At 39.2% G+C, this 14,977-nt stretch overlaps 1 protein-coding gene across 1 annotated transcript in view; it reads left to right on the top strand.

Moving 5' to 3' along the window:
* Nucleotides 1-14,977, top strand: part of LOC126485164 (NADH dehydrogenase [ubiquinone] iron-sulfur protein 4, mitochondrial) — a 41,025-nt gene that overhangs the window by 15,435 nt on the left and 10,613 nt on the right. The window contains exon 2 of the mRNA XM_050108839.1: nt 1,736-1,901. Within this exon, the coding sequence (XP_049964796.1) occupies nt 1,736-1,901 (166 nt within the window). The remainder of the gene's footprint in view (nt 1-1,735; nt 1,902-14,977) is intronic.

Below are 14,977 nucleotides of genomic sequence, written 5' to 3'. Positions count from 1 at the left end.
AACAGTGGTTATAAGGTGAATACCATCAACAGTAAGAGAATGGAATATAGTTGCATTAAATCAGGCAATGCTTAGGAAATGAGACATTAGAAGAAGTGGATGAATTTTGTTATTTGGTCAGCAAAATAACTGATGGCTGAAGTGAAGTGTAGAGCATATAAAATGCAGACGGACAATAGCAAGAAAAACATTTCCAAAAAAGAGCAATCTGATATAAATTTAAGTGTTCGGAAGTCTTTTCTCCAGGTATTGCGTGAAACATGGATGATAAAAAGGATTTCAGACAGGAAGAAAATAGAAACTTAAAATAGAAACTTTTGAAATGTTGTGCTATAGAAGGTTGTTGAAGATGAGATGGGTAGATCAAATAACAAATGAGGAGGTACTGAATCAAATTAGAGGAAAAAAGAAGCTTATCACACAAGTTTATTAAAAGAAGGGATAGGTATCCGTGTACTGTCCCATGAAGGTGGTGTCAGTTTGGTAACGTGTGGCGGGTAAAAATTGTAGAGAGACCAAGGCTTGAATAAAGCAAGCAGGTTCAAATGGATGTTGTGGAGATGAGATCTGCACAGTATAGACTAGCATGGAAAACTGCAAAAAGATCAGTCTATGGACTTAAGAACCCCTGTGACAACAATGAGGAAAAGCTGCTTTCCAAATAGATACCTTTATTGTCTTCTTCTGTGAGCATAACCAGTTTAGCACATGTAGTCCTATTGTTAAAGCATCCTTCAGTTTAATGTACTCAGTGGAGGTTTGCATATTTTATAATACAGATTTTCTGAATTTACCTTGAAGATCTAGTTACATATAATAAAATGTGTATGATATATGGCCCAAACGTAGACCTCAGGATACAGATAAATTTCAGATGACATAAATTTTTATTATTCATATTTTAATAACTCACAACAGATTTTCACTTTCCAGTGTAAACTAGACCTTGGGCTACATTATTAACAAGACTGTTACCACAATGAAGATTTTGAGTGGGGACGCCATCACAATAAAAACTTCACACCGTGATTTTCACTATGTGAACAGTACCATCAAAATCTAGTTTGTTCAGCCAGGTGACATGTATTTCTACATAGAATTATATGTTCTGAAACAGGTTATGCTCTAACAGGTGAGACAGTAAGGATACCCGATTAGAAAATAGTTTTTTTCCATATACCCTCACAGAGAGAATAGTGTAAATTGTAGTTGGAACAGTGTAACTTATTGTCTCAAGCACGTGCTGCTAATTATATGTTGTGGCAGTGTTTCAGACAAAACACATTTATATTCATATATGTGCCATCAGATTTGTCCTATAGAAGTTTATAGGTGTTATGGAACTCATGTTATTGCAAATGAGACAGTGCAATTGGAATGCTGTAATTGGATTTCTGACTAAGCAAATTAAAATTATTGATTTAACAAAATTGATTTATTTTTCCCTGCAAGCTCTGTCATATTTACAACAATTTCAAATTACTTGTGGTTAAACTGTAAAATTGCTACTGCATGACCTAGACACACTGTGTGTCAGAGTAAGAGGTGAGATGTGTGTTTAAGTTTCTTGTCCAAACAGTGCAAAGACTAACATTCATCAGTTATGAAATAATGAAGAAATCCATATATCAGTGTTCTTGTAATAGAATGAAGTAAAGAAAGAAATGCATTTTTTTGGTGACTGGATTTCTTTTATCTGAAGATACACTTTTCTTAAACTTTTTTCCCATTACAGATGTAAATATGCCTTCTCAACATGTTCTGTGCGATATGGTGAGGACATTGATACTGCTTTGAAGATAAAAGAAGCTCCCCAAGTTGACAGTAAACGTGCCTTAATGAAACCAGAAGAAGTAGTGGCCCGAAAACACCTTGAAGGTTACATCACTGTTGACCAACCGGTAAGAGCTGGTGAGAGTTACTGATATTTAAGTGTTCTCAGTAGCCAATTTCTAATATTTTCAGTACCATCAAATGGGGTGTAGTTGACTGAAAAGGTTAGAAAAAAACATTTTATGTTAAATAACTACATATTAAACATAATTTTTAGTTATTATATTTACAGTTTGAAGTTTCATAATTTGTGACAGTAACTAAATACATGTCATTCTGAATCCCTGTCTGGGTACTGATTGTTTTCAGGAGGACTGGATTTTATTTTTAAAAATGAGCTAAAACTTTTATTCATGTGACTGGCATAAAACAACTCGTGTGTGTGGGTCTTATGTATGTTGTGCATTGACCCTTCACAGCGATAAGTTAATTTTATACTTAACTATTTATAGACACATGAATAAAACTTTCCAAATTCTGGGTGGAATTGGGGTAAAACTGACTGTCTTTTCTCAAGCAGTTGTTCAGAATTTCAGAAAGCAAATTTATGATCACATATTTTAAAACTTTCTTTGTATGTTTCTCTCAAATAAGTTCTAAAATTTAATTATCGTGCCATATATATTTTTCAACTATTGATGAAGTTTCAGTAAAGTTAAAGTAACCCAAGAGTCATGAACAAGCCACAATTACCACATAACAGATAATCAGTCAACGTCGTCGTGTTAGATTGTTGTGAGGGGAGCTGGATAAAAGAAAAATCATGTAAAAAATTTATAAAGACATGCAAAAACACACACTCTTTCTGAATTGTCTCCACTCTAGGTTCTGCCTTGCCTGTTCTAGGAAGATCAAAGTTGCTCCCTGTTTCCCTAAACTTCGCATACAGTGTCCTGATGCTTTTAAAATTTGGCAATTGTCTATGGTATGCTATCTGGAATTTTCACTTGGCTGTTTTTTGTGACTGTGGGTCGCTATACCAGATGACACTTTTGGCTTTCTTGTGTTTCTAGTACAAGTTTTTTTGCAAATGGTGCCTGAGCTCTCTGTCGTTAATGTCACTTGGCCCTGAAACAAACAAAGTAATAGTAAGTACATATGTACGCAAAAACTTAATATATCACATGCAATTCAAGATAAGAAGTATTTGTCTGTGTGTCGTATTTTATGCCTTATGAATGTTTGTGATCAGGGAAAAACTTCTGGGAACCCATTATGAACAACATAGTAGATAACATCAGAAGTTCTATGAGGCTTTATGTGGATGTGCTGTTGTATGCAGAGAAGTTGCGACATTGAAAAATTGTAGCAAAATGCAGGAAGACATGCAGAGCATCGATGCTTGATCCTGGGAACAGCAATTGGTCTGCAACATAAACAAATATAAAATATTGTGAATAAATTGATAGAAAGACCCTTTATTGTATGATTACACAATTGCAGAACAATTACAGGAAGCAGTTACTCCCATAAAAGATCTAGCAGTGTGGAATGATTAGAAGTGGAACGGCCACATAAAATTAATCAAGATTAAGGTTTAAGCCACACTGAGAGTCACTGGAAGAATCTTCAGGAAATATAGTCCATGAACAAAGGAAGTAACTTACATTACACACATTCGACCAGTACGTGAATATTGCTCGTCAATATGGGGTCTGTACCAGATGGGACAAATAGAACACATAGAGAAGATTGAAAAAAGATGAGCATGTTTCATTACAGGTTTATTTAGCAGGTGTGAAAGTGTCACATAGATGCTCAGCTAACTCCAGTGGCAGATGCTGCAAGTCAGGCATTCTGTATCACAATATTGTTTAATGTTAAAGTTCAGAACACATCCTTTCCTAGAAGAGTTAACCAGTATATTAATTCCTCCTATACATATCTTGTGAAATGACCATAAAGATAAAATTAGAGAGAGGAGTTTACCTGCTATCATTCTTTCCATGAACTATACACAACTGGAACAGGTGAAGGGGAAATGACGCTGGTACGCAAAGTATCCTCTTCCAAAACTTTAATGATGTTTGTGGAGTATGTGTGTAAATGTAAAATATTGTCTTTTCTTGTCAGTAGAGAAGCAGCAACACCTGAATGGATCAGTCAGGAGAGCTCAGTGGCTTAAAATGTGGGCAGGTCATTGGATGTCACCTGAGTAATAAATCTATCAGGGACATTTCAATCCTCATGAAGCTGCCCAAATTGACTGTTGGTGATGTAATTCTGATGCAGAAGCGTGATGGAATAACCACAGTTAAACCAAGACCAGGCAGAGCTCATGTACTGGCGGACAGGAACATTGAGCTTTGCGATGGGTCTATGTAAAAAAAGGCATAAAATCAGCAGAAGATATTACTCATGAGTTCCAAAACGCTACCAGCAGATCCGTTAGCACAGTGACTGTGCGTAGGAAGCTAAAAGGAATGAGGTGTAATGCTCAAACAGTTCCTTATAATTCACACATTTCTGTAATCTGTAGTCAAGCTAAGTGACACTGGTGGTGGTGTAGAAGTGATGCCACTGGGCAGTGGACGAAAGGAAGGGCTTTTATTTGATAAATTCCTGGAGAATATTTGATGTCATCATGAATGCTGCCAACAGTGAAGTACAGAGGTCTTATGGGATGATGGTGTTTTTTGTGGTTAAGGTTCCCTTATTGAACTTAAGAAAACACTGAATGCAGAAAGGTAGGAACACATTTTACAGCCATTGTATACTGCATACAGTAGAGAAAGAGTTCGGAGATAGTGCAACCTGTCATCAAGCAGCATCCGTGAGGTAGTGGTTTGTAGGCAGTAACATTCCTGAATTGGAATGGCCTGGTCAGCAGCCTCAACCTGAACTGAACAAAACAGTTTAGATGAGTTAAAATGTTGACTTACTCCAGAACCCAGCATCCAGCATAATTTCTTTTACTACTTTCAACTCTGAGGAAAATTCGGCTTTCTTTCTTCCACAGACATCCAGAACCCTCACTGAAAGTGTCCTTATCAGAGTTCAAGCTGTCATAAAGCTGAACAATGGATACACCCCACATTAATCTCTACTAATAGTTGTCCATACACTTTTGATCAGATAGTGTGTGTCTCAACAACCTTAACCTTTGGGAGTAACTGTGATATACAGTATGCTGAATGTTACATCCAATTAATGTGGCTTGGATGGTGTACATCCTTCTTAGTATTTCAGTTTTAATACTTAGCACTATACCTAGCAGAACATCTTTCAGCACACCAAATGACATACAGGAAATGAATCTTCGTTTTCCAAGGTTACAACAATGCAAATATGTAAACTGGAGAAATGATTACTAAAGCAAGTATGAACAGAAGTTCATAGCAAGTAAATAGTGTTGATGACTTTATAATTTATCATTTATGGATAATTTGTTATGTTTTACATGATACTATACTCATTTTGCCTGGTTTCACGTATTTGGAGGGAGGTAACATTGTCGTTTGTGTCATAGTGGAAATACTTTTATGTGAACCAACTTTTCGTCTTCTAATGCTTATTTGTTAATGAGTAATGATCGCCTCAGAAAGAGTGACATCTGGTCATAGAGCAGCTTTTGTGTGTGTGTGTGTGTGTGTGTGTGTGTGTGTGTGTGTCAAGCACTTCATTTATGTTGAACTTGTCCAGATGAGTGTGGCTCCGTCTTGTGCACCTGTAATTTTCATAACATCATGTTGGAGTGAGACTGAACTCACAAATAGAAATAACTCATCTCCCAGTTGTTTTAGTTGACTGGCAGGAGCATCAATACCCAAAAATCTAAGTGTGTCAGGGCATCTAGTGCTCCTGATTGTATTGTATCTGGTTTAAAAGAAAATAGTAGTAACAGAACCTGTCCTTTTAAATATAAAGTGCGTATCATCGTAAATAAAATGGAGGGAACATTTGGAAAGCTATTGCCAATTTATATTTATAAAGCAATAGATTGGTTAGCTGGAACATTGAAATCTGTGAAAGGGCTGTGAAATGGCATTTTACTAGTTGAAGCAGTGACAGCTAATCAAGCAGTGCAGTTTCTGTGTGCCAGTACTCTACATTAATATTTGTGAATTCTGAAATATGTAACAAATCGAATTACTGTGGTGGTGTCATCAGCTGCTGTTATGTGTCTGGCAACATTAACGAATTAAAAAAGTAATTACAGAATAACCGAATGATGGAAGTAAGACATAATGAGATGCTGGAATGGAGAAGTGAGAAAGATTGCCTTTTTTATGTTCGCATTCAGTTCTCCAGTACCGCAAAGTTTTTGCAGTTGAGAGTGTGATCATCTTGCTGCCATGAAAAACACCAATGTTTGAATGATTACCAGCCCAGCTCAAGTATTGTATCCACGAATCAGTGTCCTCTGTTTCGCAAAAATACAAAACTAGTTTTGCTTCTTTGAACTTTTTAAATATCCTATGTCAATTCCATTTGGTAAGGACCCCATACCGAGCAGCAATACCCTAGCAGAGGACAGACAAGTATGATGTAGGCACTCTCTTTAGTAGATTTGTTGCACATTTGGAGTATTCCTCCAGTAAAAAGGTCTTTGGTTCACCTTACTTGCAACATTTTGCTCATGATGGTTCCAATTCAATTTGTTCATAATTGTAATCCCTTGGCATTTAGTTAAATTGACAATCTTTAAATTTGTATTTGTTGTGACTCGCTGATCTTTCAAAGTGCCGCCGCACAGTTACACGCATCCTCTACATACGGCGCTGTCTGCCAGCCATGCAGCAGCAGCGCTACCTAAGCGGCCGGCCAGCCAGCCAGCGGCCGCTAGACTTGGACTCAGTTATGAGTTGACTGTTAAAGTGCACACATGTCTTACTCTGTTTACTTGATCTGTCACTTTCATGTATTGCGTCTTCCTTGAAATATATTTGTTCAACTTGAAGTTATTACAATTGGCGATGAGGATGGGATTTTTCTTTTCCATCGTTGACCCACATGTTTCCATGGCTACTTTAGAGCAACTATTGCAAGGTCTCATCGAACAGCAAACGCTTCTCACAAATGCGATTCGTGATTTCGTCGCGGCATCAAATGCGGGGGATCTCTCGTCGTTCTCTCTACCTACTTTTCCTCCTTACGACGAGACGGCGGAAGACTGGTCTGATTACAAAAAACGTCTTCGACAGCTCTTCTTGGCATTTCATGCCGCGGATGAACAAACATGTGTCTCTCTGTTCCTTTCATGAATTTCACCTCAAATGTATCGGTTGTTGTCGCAATTGGCTCCTTTGAAAGACCCTGTGTCTTTGTCCTTTGCTGAAATGTGCTCACTTCTGTCCGTGTATTTTCAAAAGCAAACGCATGTGGTAGCCTCTCGTGTTGCCTTTTATCGTTGTCAGAAACAACCAAATCAATCCTATCGCACTTGGGTTGCCGAACTTCAGGGCCTCAGTAGAAAGTGTCGATTAGTTACTGAAGTTCACAAAGAATCCTACCCCGATTCAGTGGTACGGGATGCTATTATCCAATCGGCGCCCGACAAAGAAGTTAGGCAACGTGCCCTTCAGTTGGCAAATCCGACTCTAGATGAAGTCCTATCCATCGCTCAGGCTTTTGAAATTTCTCGCGCCGCTGGAGTGCAAATAGAGGCATGGGCCGATGTCGGGGAAATACAACCTCTGTGCGATGTTGACAAAGTGTGTGGCGTGTCCCCGAAGGCCGACGTGGCCGCAGTATGCTCCCAAGCGCAGCCTCGGCCTAACCGTAAACGAACCTCTAAGAAACTGCAGCAAAACCCACAGCAACTTCCTTCATGTCCGCGGTGTTTTACGAAACATTCACGAGATGATTGTCCACAATGTTGGGCCGTGTGTCACAAATGCAAAAAAAAGGGTCATGTGTCGTCCATTCACAAATCCGACTGCATACATGATGTTCATGACCATGACGCTGATTCTGATTCTGTGTTGTCTGTCAGTTGTACTTCTTCCCTTTCAGGGAAGTTATTCCTCACTGTCCAAATACTTGGTTGAGATGTTCGCATGCAGGTGGATACTGGTTCGGCTGCCACTATCATCAATTCTCAGACGTATCTTCAGTTGGGGTCTTCAGTCCTGTCACCTGTCACTAGGCAATTACGGACTTACAATAAACAGATTATTTCTCTCTTGGGACAATTTGATGCTGAGGTATCTTACAAATCTGTTGTTCCCATATTTGTGGTCGACCATAGTAACGCGGAGAATCTTTTTGGTTTCGATGCCTTTCGCGTTTTTGGGCTCTCCATAGATGGCTCTGTCAATATCGTCTCTGATGCTATTCCTTATGCTCAATTGGATTCCTTGTTGACGACATTTTCGTCCCTTTTTTCTCCCGGGTTAGGCCGTGCAAACAACTTTGAAGCTCATATCACACTCAAACCCACTGCTCGGCCTAAGTTTTTTCGGGCTCGGCCCATTCCTGTGGCCCTTCGTGACCAAGTCAAACGGGAGCTGGATTGTCTCACTGCTTCAGAGGTCTTGCTTCCTGTCACTTCCAGTGAGTAGTCCTCTCCTGTCACTGTCATTGCTAAGCCAAATGGTGATATTTGTCTCTGTGGCAATTTCAAAGCCACTGTAAATGCTCAAAGCCTTATCGACACTTACCCTATGCCTCAATATGAAGAATTGTTCACTCAACTTGCTGGAGGCCAGTATTTTTCAAAACTTGACCTGTCAGAAGCTTATCATCAACTTCCTTTCGACACTGCTTCCTGGCAGTTTCTGGTCCTTAACATGCCTTTTGGCCTCTATCAATACCAACGATTGCCATTCGGCGTTGCCAGCGCCCCTGCTCTCTTTCAGCAATTCTTGGAGCAATTATTGCTCACTGTCCCTGGGTGTGTAAATTACCAGGACGACATTGTTGTCACTGGCTCCACCACTGACTAACATCTTCAAAATCTCCGCACACTTTTTCATGTCCTACAGACTGCCGGTCTTAAGTGTAATCTTCAGAAATCAAAATTTTTTCAGGCATCTATCACGTACTTGGGGTTTCAACTCTCTCGGGATGATATTTGTCCGCTTCAGCAAACTGTCGCTGCGATCGATGCCCTTCCTCGCCCTACATCTGGAACTGCAGGCCTTCCTGGGGAAAATAGCATACTATCACAAGGTTTTACTGTCTGTTGCTTTGGTGACTCAGCCGTTGCATCGCCTGTTGCATAAAAACATGCCTTTTCAATGGTCCGCATCATGCAATGCGGCTTTCCAGAAATTGAAGACTATGCTGAAACAGGCCCCGTGCCTGGCTACTTATCGACCTGGCCAACATCTCGTTCTTGCCACAGATGCCTCTCAATACGGGGTCAGTGCAGTCCTTGCACACCATGTTTCTGACGGTTCTGAACAACCCATTGCTTATGCCTCCAAAACACTCACGGATGCCCAACAAAAGTATTCTCAAATTGAAAAAGAAGCTTTGGCCATTATTTATGCTCTTCATAAGTTTGATGTTTTTCTCTATGGATCCAAATTTCATCTTGTTATGGATCACAAACCACTTGTTTCCTTGTTTCAACCATCAACGTCGCTTCCCGACAAGGCTGCACACCACCTCCAGTGTTGGGCTCTTTACTTGTCTCATTTCAATTATGAGATTCATTTCCGGCCAACGGCTCAACATGCGAATGCTGATGCACTGTCTCGCCTTCCCATGGGTCCTGATCTGGCATTCGATAGGGACGAACTTTTGTGTTTCCACCTGGATGTTGCCGAGCAGTGGGTTGTGGAAGGGTTCCGGCTGGCGGCTGCTACGGGTTCTGACCCTACCCTCTCCCAGGTTTTACACTGTATTCAGAAGGGTTGGCCAGATCGTCCGTCCACTAAGACTTCTGATCTGTTGCGGAACTACTACGCTTTGCTTTACCGCCTCACGGGTAGAGATGGTGTTATCCTCCTTTCCACCGAGAATGCTTCGCCTCTGTTTACTTGATCTGTGACTTTCATGTATTGCGTCTTCCTTGAAATATATTTGTTCAACTTGAAGTTATTACGGTATTATTTATCATTTAACCAAAATTTAAGACATTCTTTTTAGTACTCATGAGGAGGATCTAGTACTTCTTAATGTCCAGGGTCAATTGCTGCTTTTGCACCATATGTATGTATTGGTCCCCTGATGACTTTCTAGATTATAAACAACAGCATCATGTGTAAACAATCTGAAAAGATGTTCACATTGTCTCCCAAGTAGTTTATATTATTCAAAACAGGAGGCGGCCTATGACACTTCCTTGAGGATTGCCAGATACTACTTCTGTTTCACTCTGTGACTTCCTGTCAATCAGTATGAACTTTCTTATGGAATCATGAATCCAGTCACACAACTGAGACAATACTCCATAGGCATGCAATTTGATTAGAAGCTGCTTGTGACTAATGGTGTCAAAAGCCTTCTGGAAATCCAGAAATATTCAATCAACTTAAGATTCACCATTGATAGCATTTGTTACATTCTTCAATAAAGGACCAGTTGTGTTTCACAAGAAGAATATTTTCTGAATCCATGTTGACTGCGTGTCAATGGATTGTTTTCTTTGAGATATGTCATAATGTTTGAAAGCAGTTAATGTTCCAGAATCTTACTGCAAATTAATGTCAGTGATATGGATCTATAATTCAGTGGATTACTTCTACTTATTTCTTGTGTATTTGTGTGACATGTGCAACTTTCCAGTCCTTAGATATGATTCTTTTGTCAAGTGAATGGCTGTAGATGTTTGTAAAATGTGGAGCTATTTCATCAGCATACTCTGAAAGGAAGATTATCGATTTACGATCTAGACCGTAAGACTCTCCTGTGTTAGTGATGTAAGTTACTTATGCTGGCTGCTGTTTTTTATTAAAGTTCTGCAATAAACACTGCATCTTCTTCAGTGAAGGGATTTTTGGAAACCATGTTCAGCAACTATGTCTTAGTGGCACTGTCATAGGTAACATTACCATTGCTATCATACAGTGAAGGCAGTGATTGTGTCTTGCTTCTGGTGTAGTTTACAGTTGACTGGAATATTTCATAATTACCTGCCTGATTTTCAGAACAGGACTTAATAGCATTTCGCTTTGAAGTCAACGTTAAATTTTGACGTCGTGTAGAACCTTCCCAATCTTGGAGATTTTACTTCTTTTAAGTCTGGTGTGTGTTGTTTTTTTAATTGCGTCTCTTTTTAATTTTACTTGGTATGAATCTCTCAGTTGCCATCAAAACTATTTCTTCATATTTAAGCCACATCTGTTCTATGGTTATATAGTGTGGAAGGAATGGAGAGAGTCTCATAGGAAGCTGCCAACCAAATATATTATTTATTTTGGTGTACACGCACGTTGCGCTGTTCAGTCTCACTACAACCACATTAAGATCACTCATCCCTATATCTGCCATGGTGCTTTCTATTTGCTCAGGATTGTTTGTTGCCAAGAGGTCTAGTATGTTATCACAGACATTTACACTTCATGTGCTTTCATGAGCTAATTGCTCAAAATAATTTTTGGAAAATGCATTTAGTATAATCTCAGACAATGTTTTGTGCATACCACTGACATTAAAAATGTATTTTCATCAACATATCGAGGGTAGAGCGAGATCACCTCTAACTGTAATTGTATGAATCAGATACCTATTCGAAATGACTCAAATTTTCCTTGAATCCTTCAGCAATGCATCATCTGAGTTAGAGTGTCAGTAAAAGGAAACAATTATTAAACAATGGAAAAACTACAGTATTATGAAAATTTAGCGGAGATGTTGAGTCGCAGATAGGTACAACAAAAAGACTGTTAACAAGTCTGGCCTCAGGAGCCAGACAGTAGTCGCGTGTAGCCGAGATGCATTTGTATGAATGCATGTTTGTGTGGTCTAATTCGGAAGAAGGCCTTTTGGCCGAAAGCATACTTGTTAACAGTCTTCTTGTTGTGCCTGTCTGCGACTCAACATCTGTTAAATGGTGAGTAGCTGTCTAGCCTTTTTATAATATTGTCATTTTCTCTTGTTCTTTCCCATTGCAGCTATGGCAGTTTACAGCTCTAACACCAATATTTCATAGACCTACCCTTGTCCTCTATGTTCAACCTGCAGCCTTTGATACAGGACTCTGGATCTTACACTATGGCAATCTTCTAATCTAAGTATAACTGTTGCACTATCATCATAGTAATTTCATTTTATCATTATTAATTGATTTACAAAATGCACAGTTGGCATAATTTATAGGTTTTCATGCTGTTGCAAGCTACAATATTAAAATACAAAGGTCAGTCTGTTGAATATTATTGACAATCTTTGTTGATTCATCTGATCTTGAAAAGTATGTTCATATCACAGTGTGTTGCTTTATGGGTGGTTCAAGAATACTTTCCTTCTCAATGATTTGTTTGCAATCCAATTGGGATGTGCAAATATATTCCCATATATGTGGAAACATCATATATGATATAATAAATGGTCATTGGCCGTCTATTTGTCTTTTGTTTATGGATATAAATACTTGTTAGATGATTGTGATAACAGCACATTTACTTTTGTTAGAATAAAATTTTAACTTTTTTTTAAAATTGATACAGTTGACCACATTGGCATAATACCTGAAGTAAAATGAACTTCTCTGTTTGTTGTTTCTTCTGGAAGTTGTTGTTCTGGAAGTTCTTGTTCCAAATATCATCAGTATCCTTTTTAGCAGCTACTGTCCTGAATTTTAAGAAGTATAAAAGTTGTTACAAGTTACATTCTGACTGCTTGGTTTCCTTATCTCTCAAGCTTTTTGTAGACTTGCCTTGTGATTGTTATATGTCAGCATGAAACAAAAAGCAGAGATATGCTCAAAACAAAAAGAACATTGCCAGTATTTATCCGTAGCTGGTCAGAAACTCACCACTGATGTTTGTCATCTCAATAATTCTGTTTTTATTTATTGCCTAAAATGTAACTTCACATTAATTTTTTATTTTGGTGGCTGCATTCCATTTAATTCTAGATGTGCTCTTCATGGTGTTGGAAGCATAAAACCAGGTGTGTTGCAGAAGGTGCCAATTTAGAGCATGATTTCTTGAACTCTACTTGCTCAGGGGGTTGAGTTGTCAAGAACTACATATGCTATGCTGTGTCAGCACACTTCAGTAGTGTCATGGGTTGATACTCTGCCATTACTCTCTATGAGCACCTGCTCTCACTAACAGTGCTCAGTGAGAAGAAATTGATGATTTGCACTCAACTGAACACTTTTCAGTCTGGGTACACCAAACAGATAAAACAGTGCCACCTAAATAGATGCATAGCAAGGCTAGCTGGGCAGTGTGCTGCCGACTGACTGTGTTACAACATTTGAACAGTGTCTAGGAATGGGTGTGTCACATTACATTGGCAACTCGCTAAGCCGTTGGTAATGCATTATTAAAGTGGGGTGTGCTGCTCTGTAGTCAGGAGTAGGTGTACCGCTAAGTACAGGCTCAAATGCCGACCAAGTGCAGAGTACCATGGAAAGTTTTGTGCAGGGGGTGTTAAATACTGTCAAATTGTGAAAGAGAGCGGGAAGAGGTGGAGACAAGAGTTCTTTAACATGACAAACAATCCTGCAAAATCCATAGTGATGTAGGAGACTATCAGGAGGATGGGAGATGCACAGTTACTGATTTAATGTGGAACAGTGATCTCCAGACAATCGTGAGAGGCACTTCACAGAAAATAATGAAAAATTTTCCCCTAATTTTTGCCAATGTCAGCCAAGTTACAGCCGTCAGTGCAAACAGTTCCTGGGAAAGGGGCCCAAGCTGAGGACTAAAGCAGCCCGTTTTCCATATGGTTACTAGTTTTGGCATTGTCTGTGGCTCCTGGTGCACCATCTGATCATGATAAGGTGTAACACATTGCTGCAACTAACTTGGGTTTCAAAGGAAATCATCCTCTTCCTGTTCAGCCAAATTTGGGAGACACTTCTCTGACTTGTGGGAGGGATACCATCTTAGTCTCTCTTTTTAAACCCAACATAAACCATAAGGGCCCAAGTGGTTATTGTACGATTGTATTCATAAGGTGCCTAGGAAAGACTTTGAACCATATAAGACAACTGACATCTTGTCTGTGTTCTCAAAGGCTTATGGATCATGGACTCAGGAGTTATCATTCCATGTTGATGCCTAAATTTGCTTAAGGCAGCTGTGTAGAAGGGGTGTTGCTCACAAGTATTTTTTTCTGTCATTTGAGGGCCTACAGTGGTACTCCGATAGCTCCATCAGTGGTTTCTCTGAAGATATCTTTCCATCTTTGTGTGGTTCCTTCTTCCTAGACACTATTTGCACTAATGGAGTTAAGGAAGTCTTATCTGATTTCATTTGAGCGATTGATAGATCAGTATAGCTCAAGGAAGTGTGGTGAGCAGTACCTTGTTTTCTGCTACTATTAACAACATAATTTTCAGTATAAAGACGAACATTCAGACCTCACAGTTTGTGGGCAATGATGTGACATTTTACTCCACCTCTAACTCTGGAAAAGCAGCATGCCAGCTGCAGCATTAAGATCTGCTACCAAACAAATTCAGCATTTTTGATCCAGAGATAAACATGCTTTTGAGGGCACTGGAGCAAGTAAGGAATGTTCCAGGTATGAAATTTCTTGTCTGCTTTGATTCCCTGAGTATCCAGCGTAAGAATTGTACCAGGTCAGCCTTCTTTAATTAGACAAGGAAATATTGCATGTTCTGTTAGGTACAGACAAAATAAATTAAGATAGAGGTGCTGCTCACAACGTAGAGGAAGCTTTGAGGAAGCAAGAGGCTAGCCTCCTACCCGAAATAGTAGTGTGGTGCTTGACATCTATTAAGCTCACTCTTGCTTGTGCCCATATGACAATCAGAAGAGAAATTGGTGCAAGTGGGGGACAACAGACTATGATTAGTGAAACAGCATCCAGCTATGCCGTACTTCCTTCTAGACCCTGAAGCAGCGTGACATCTTATTAACACACCTCGAAATTGGACAGTATCTCTGATATATCTTTCACTTTCTAGCAGTGTGTGGTGCTTGTGAAGTACGAACTTCTGTATTTTCCATTTTTAATGAGTGCAACTAATTCACACATTAGAAAGTACTTCATTGTTTGGCTAAATACCTGACCTCAAAGCTAATGAGAACAAACAATCGTTGAGCATATA

This window comes from Schistocerca serialis, chromosome 6 (assembly GCF_023864345.2).
Source record: "Schistocerca serialis cubense isolate TAMUIC-IGC-003099 chromosome 6, iqSchSeri2.2, whole genome shotgun sequence".
NCBI classification, from domain to species: Eukaryota; Metazoa; Arthropoda; class Insecta; order Orthoptera; family Acrididae; genus Schistocerca; species Schistocerca serialis.
Note: the sequence above shows the minus strand (reverse complement) of the source record. Positions and strands in the feature narration are given on the sequence as shown.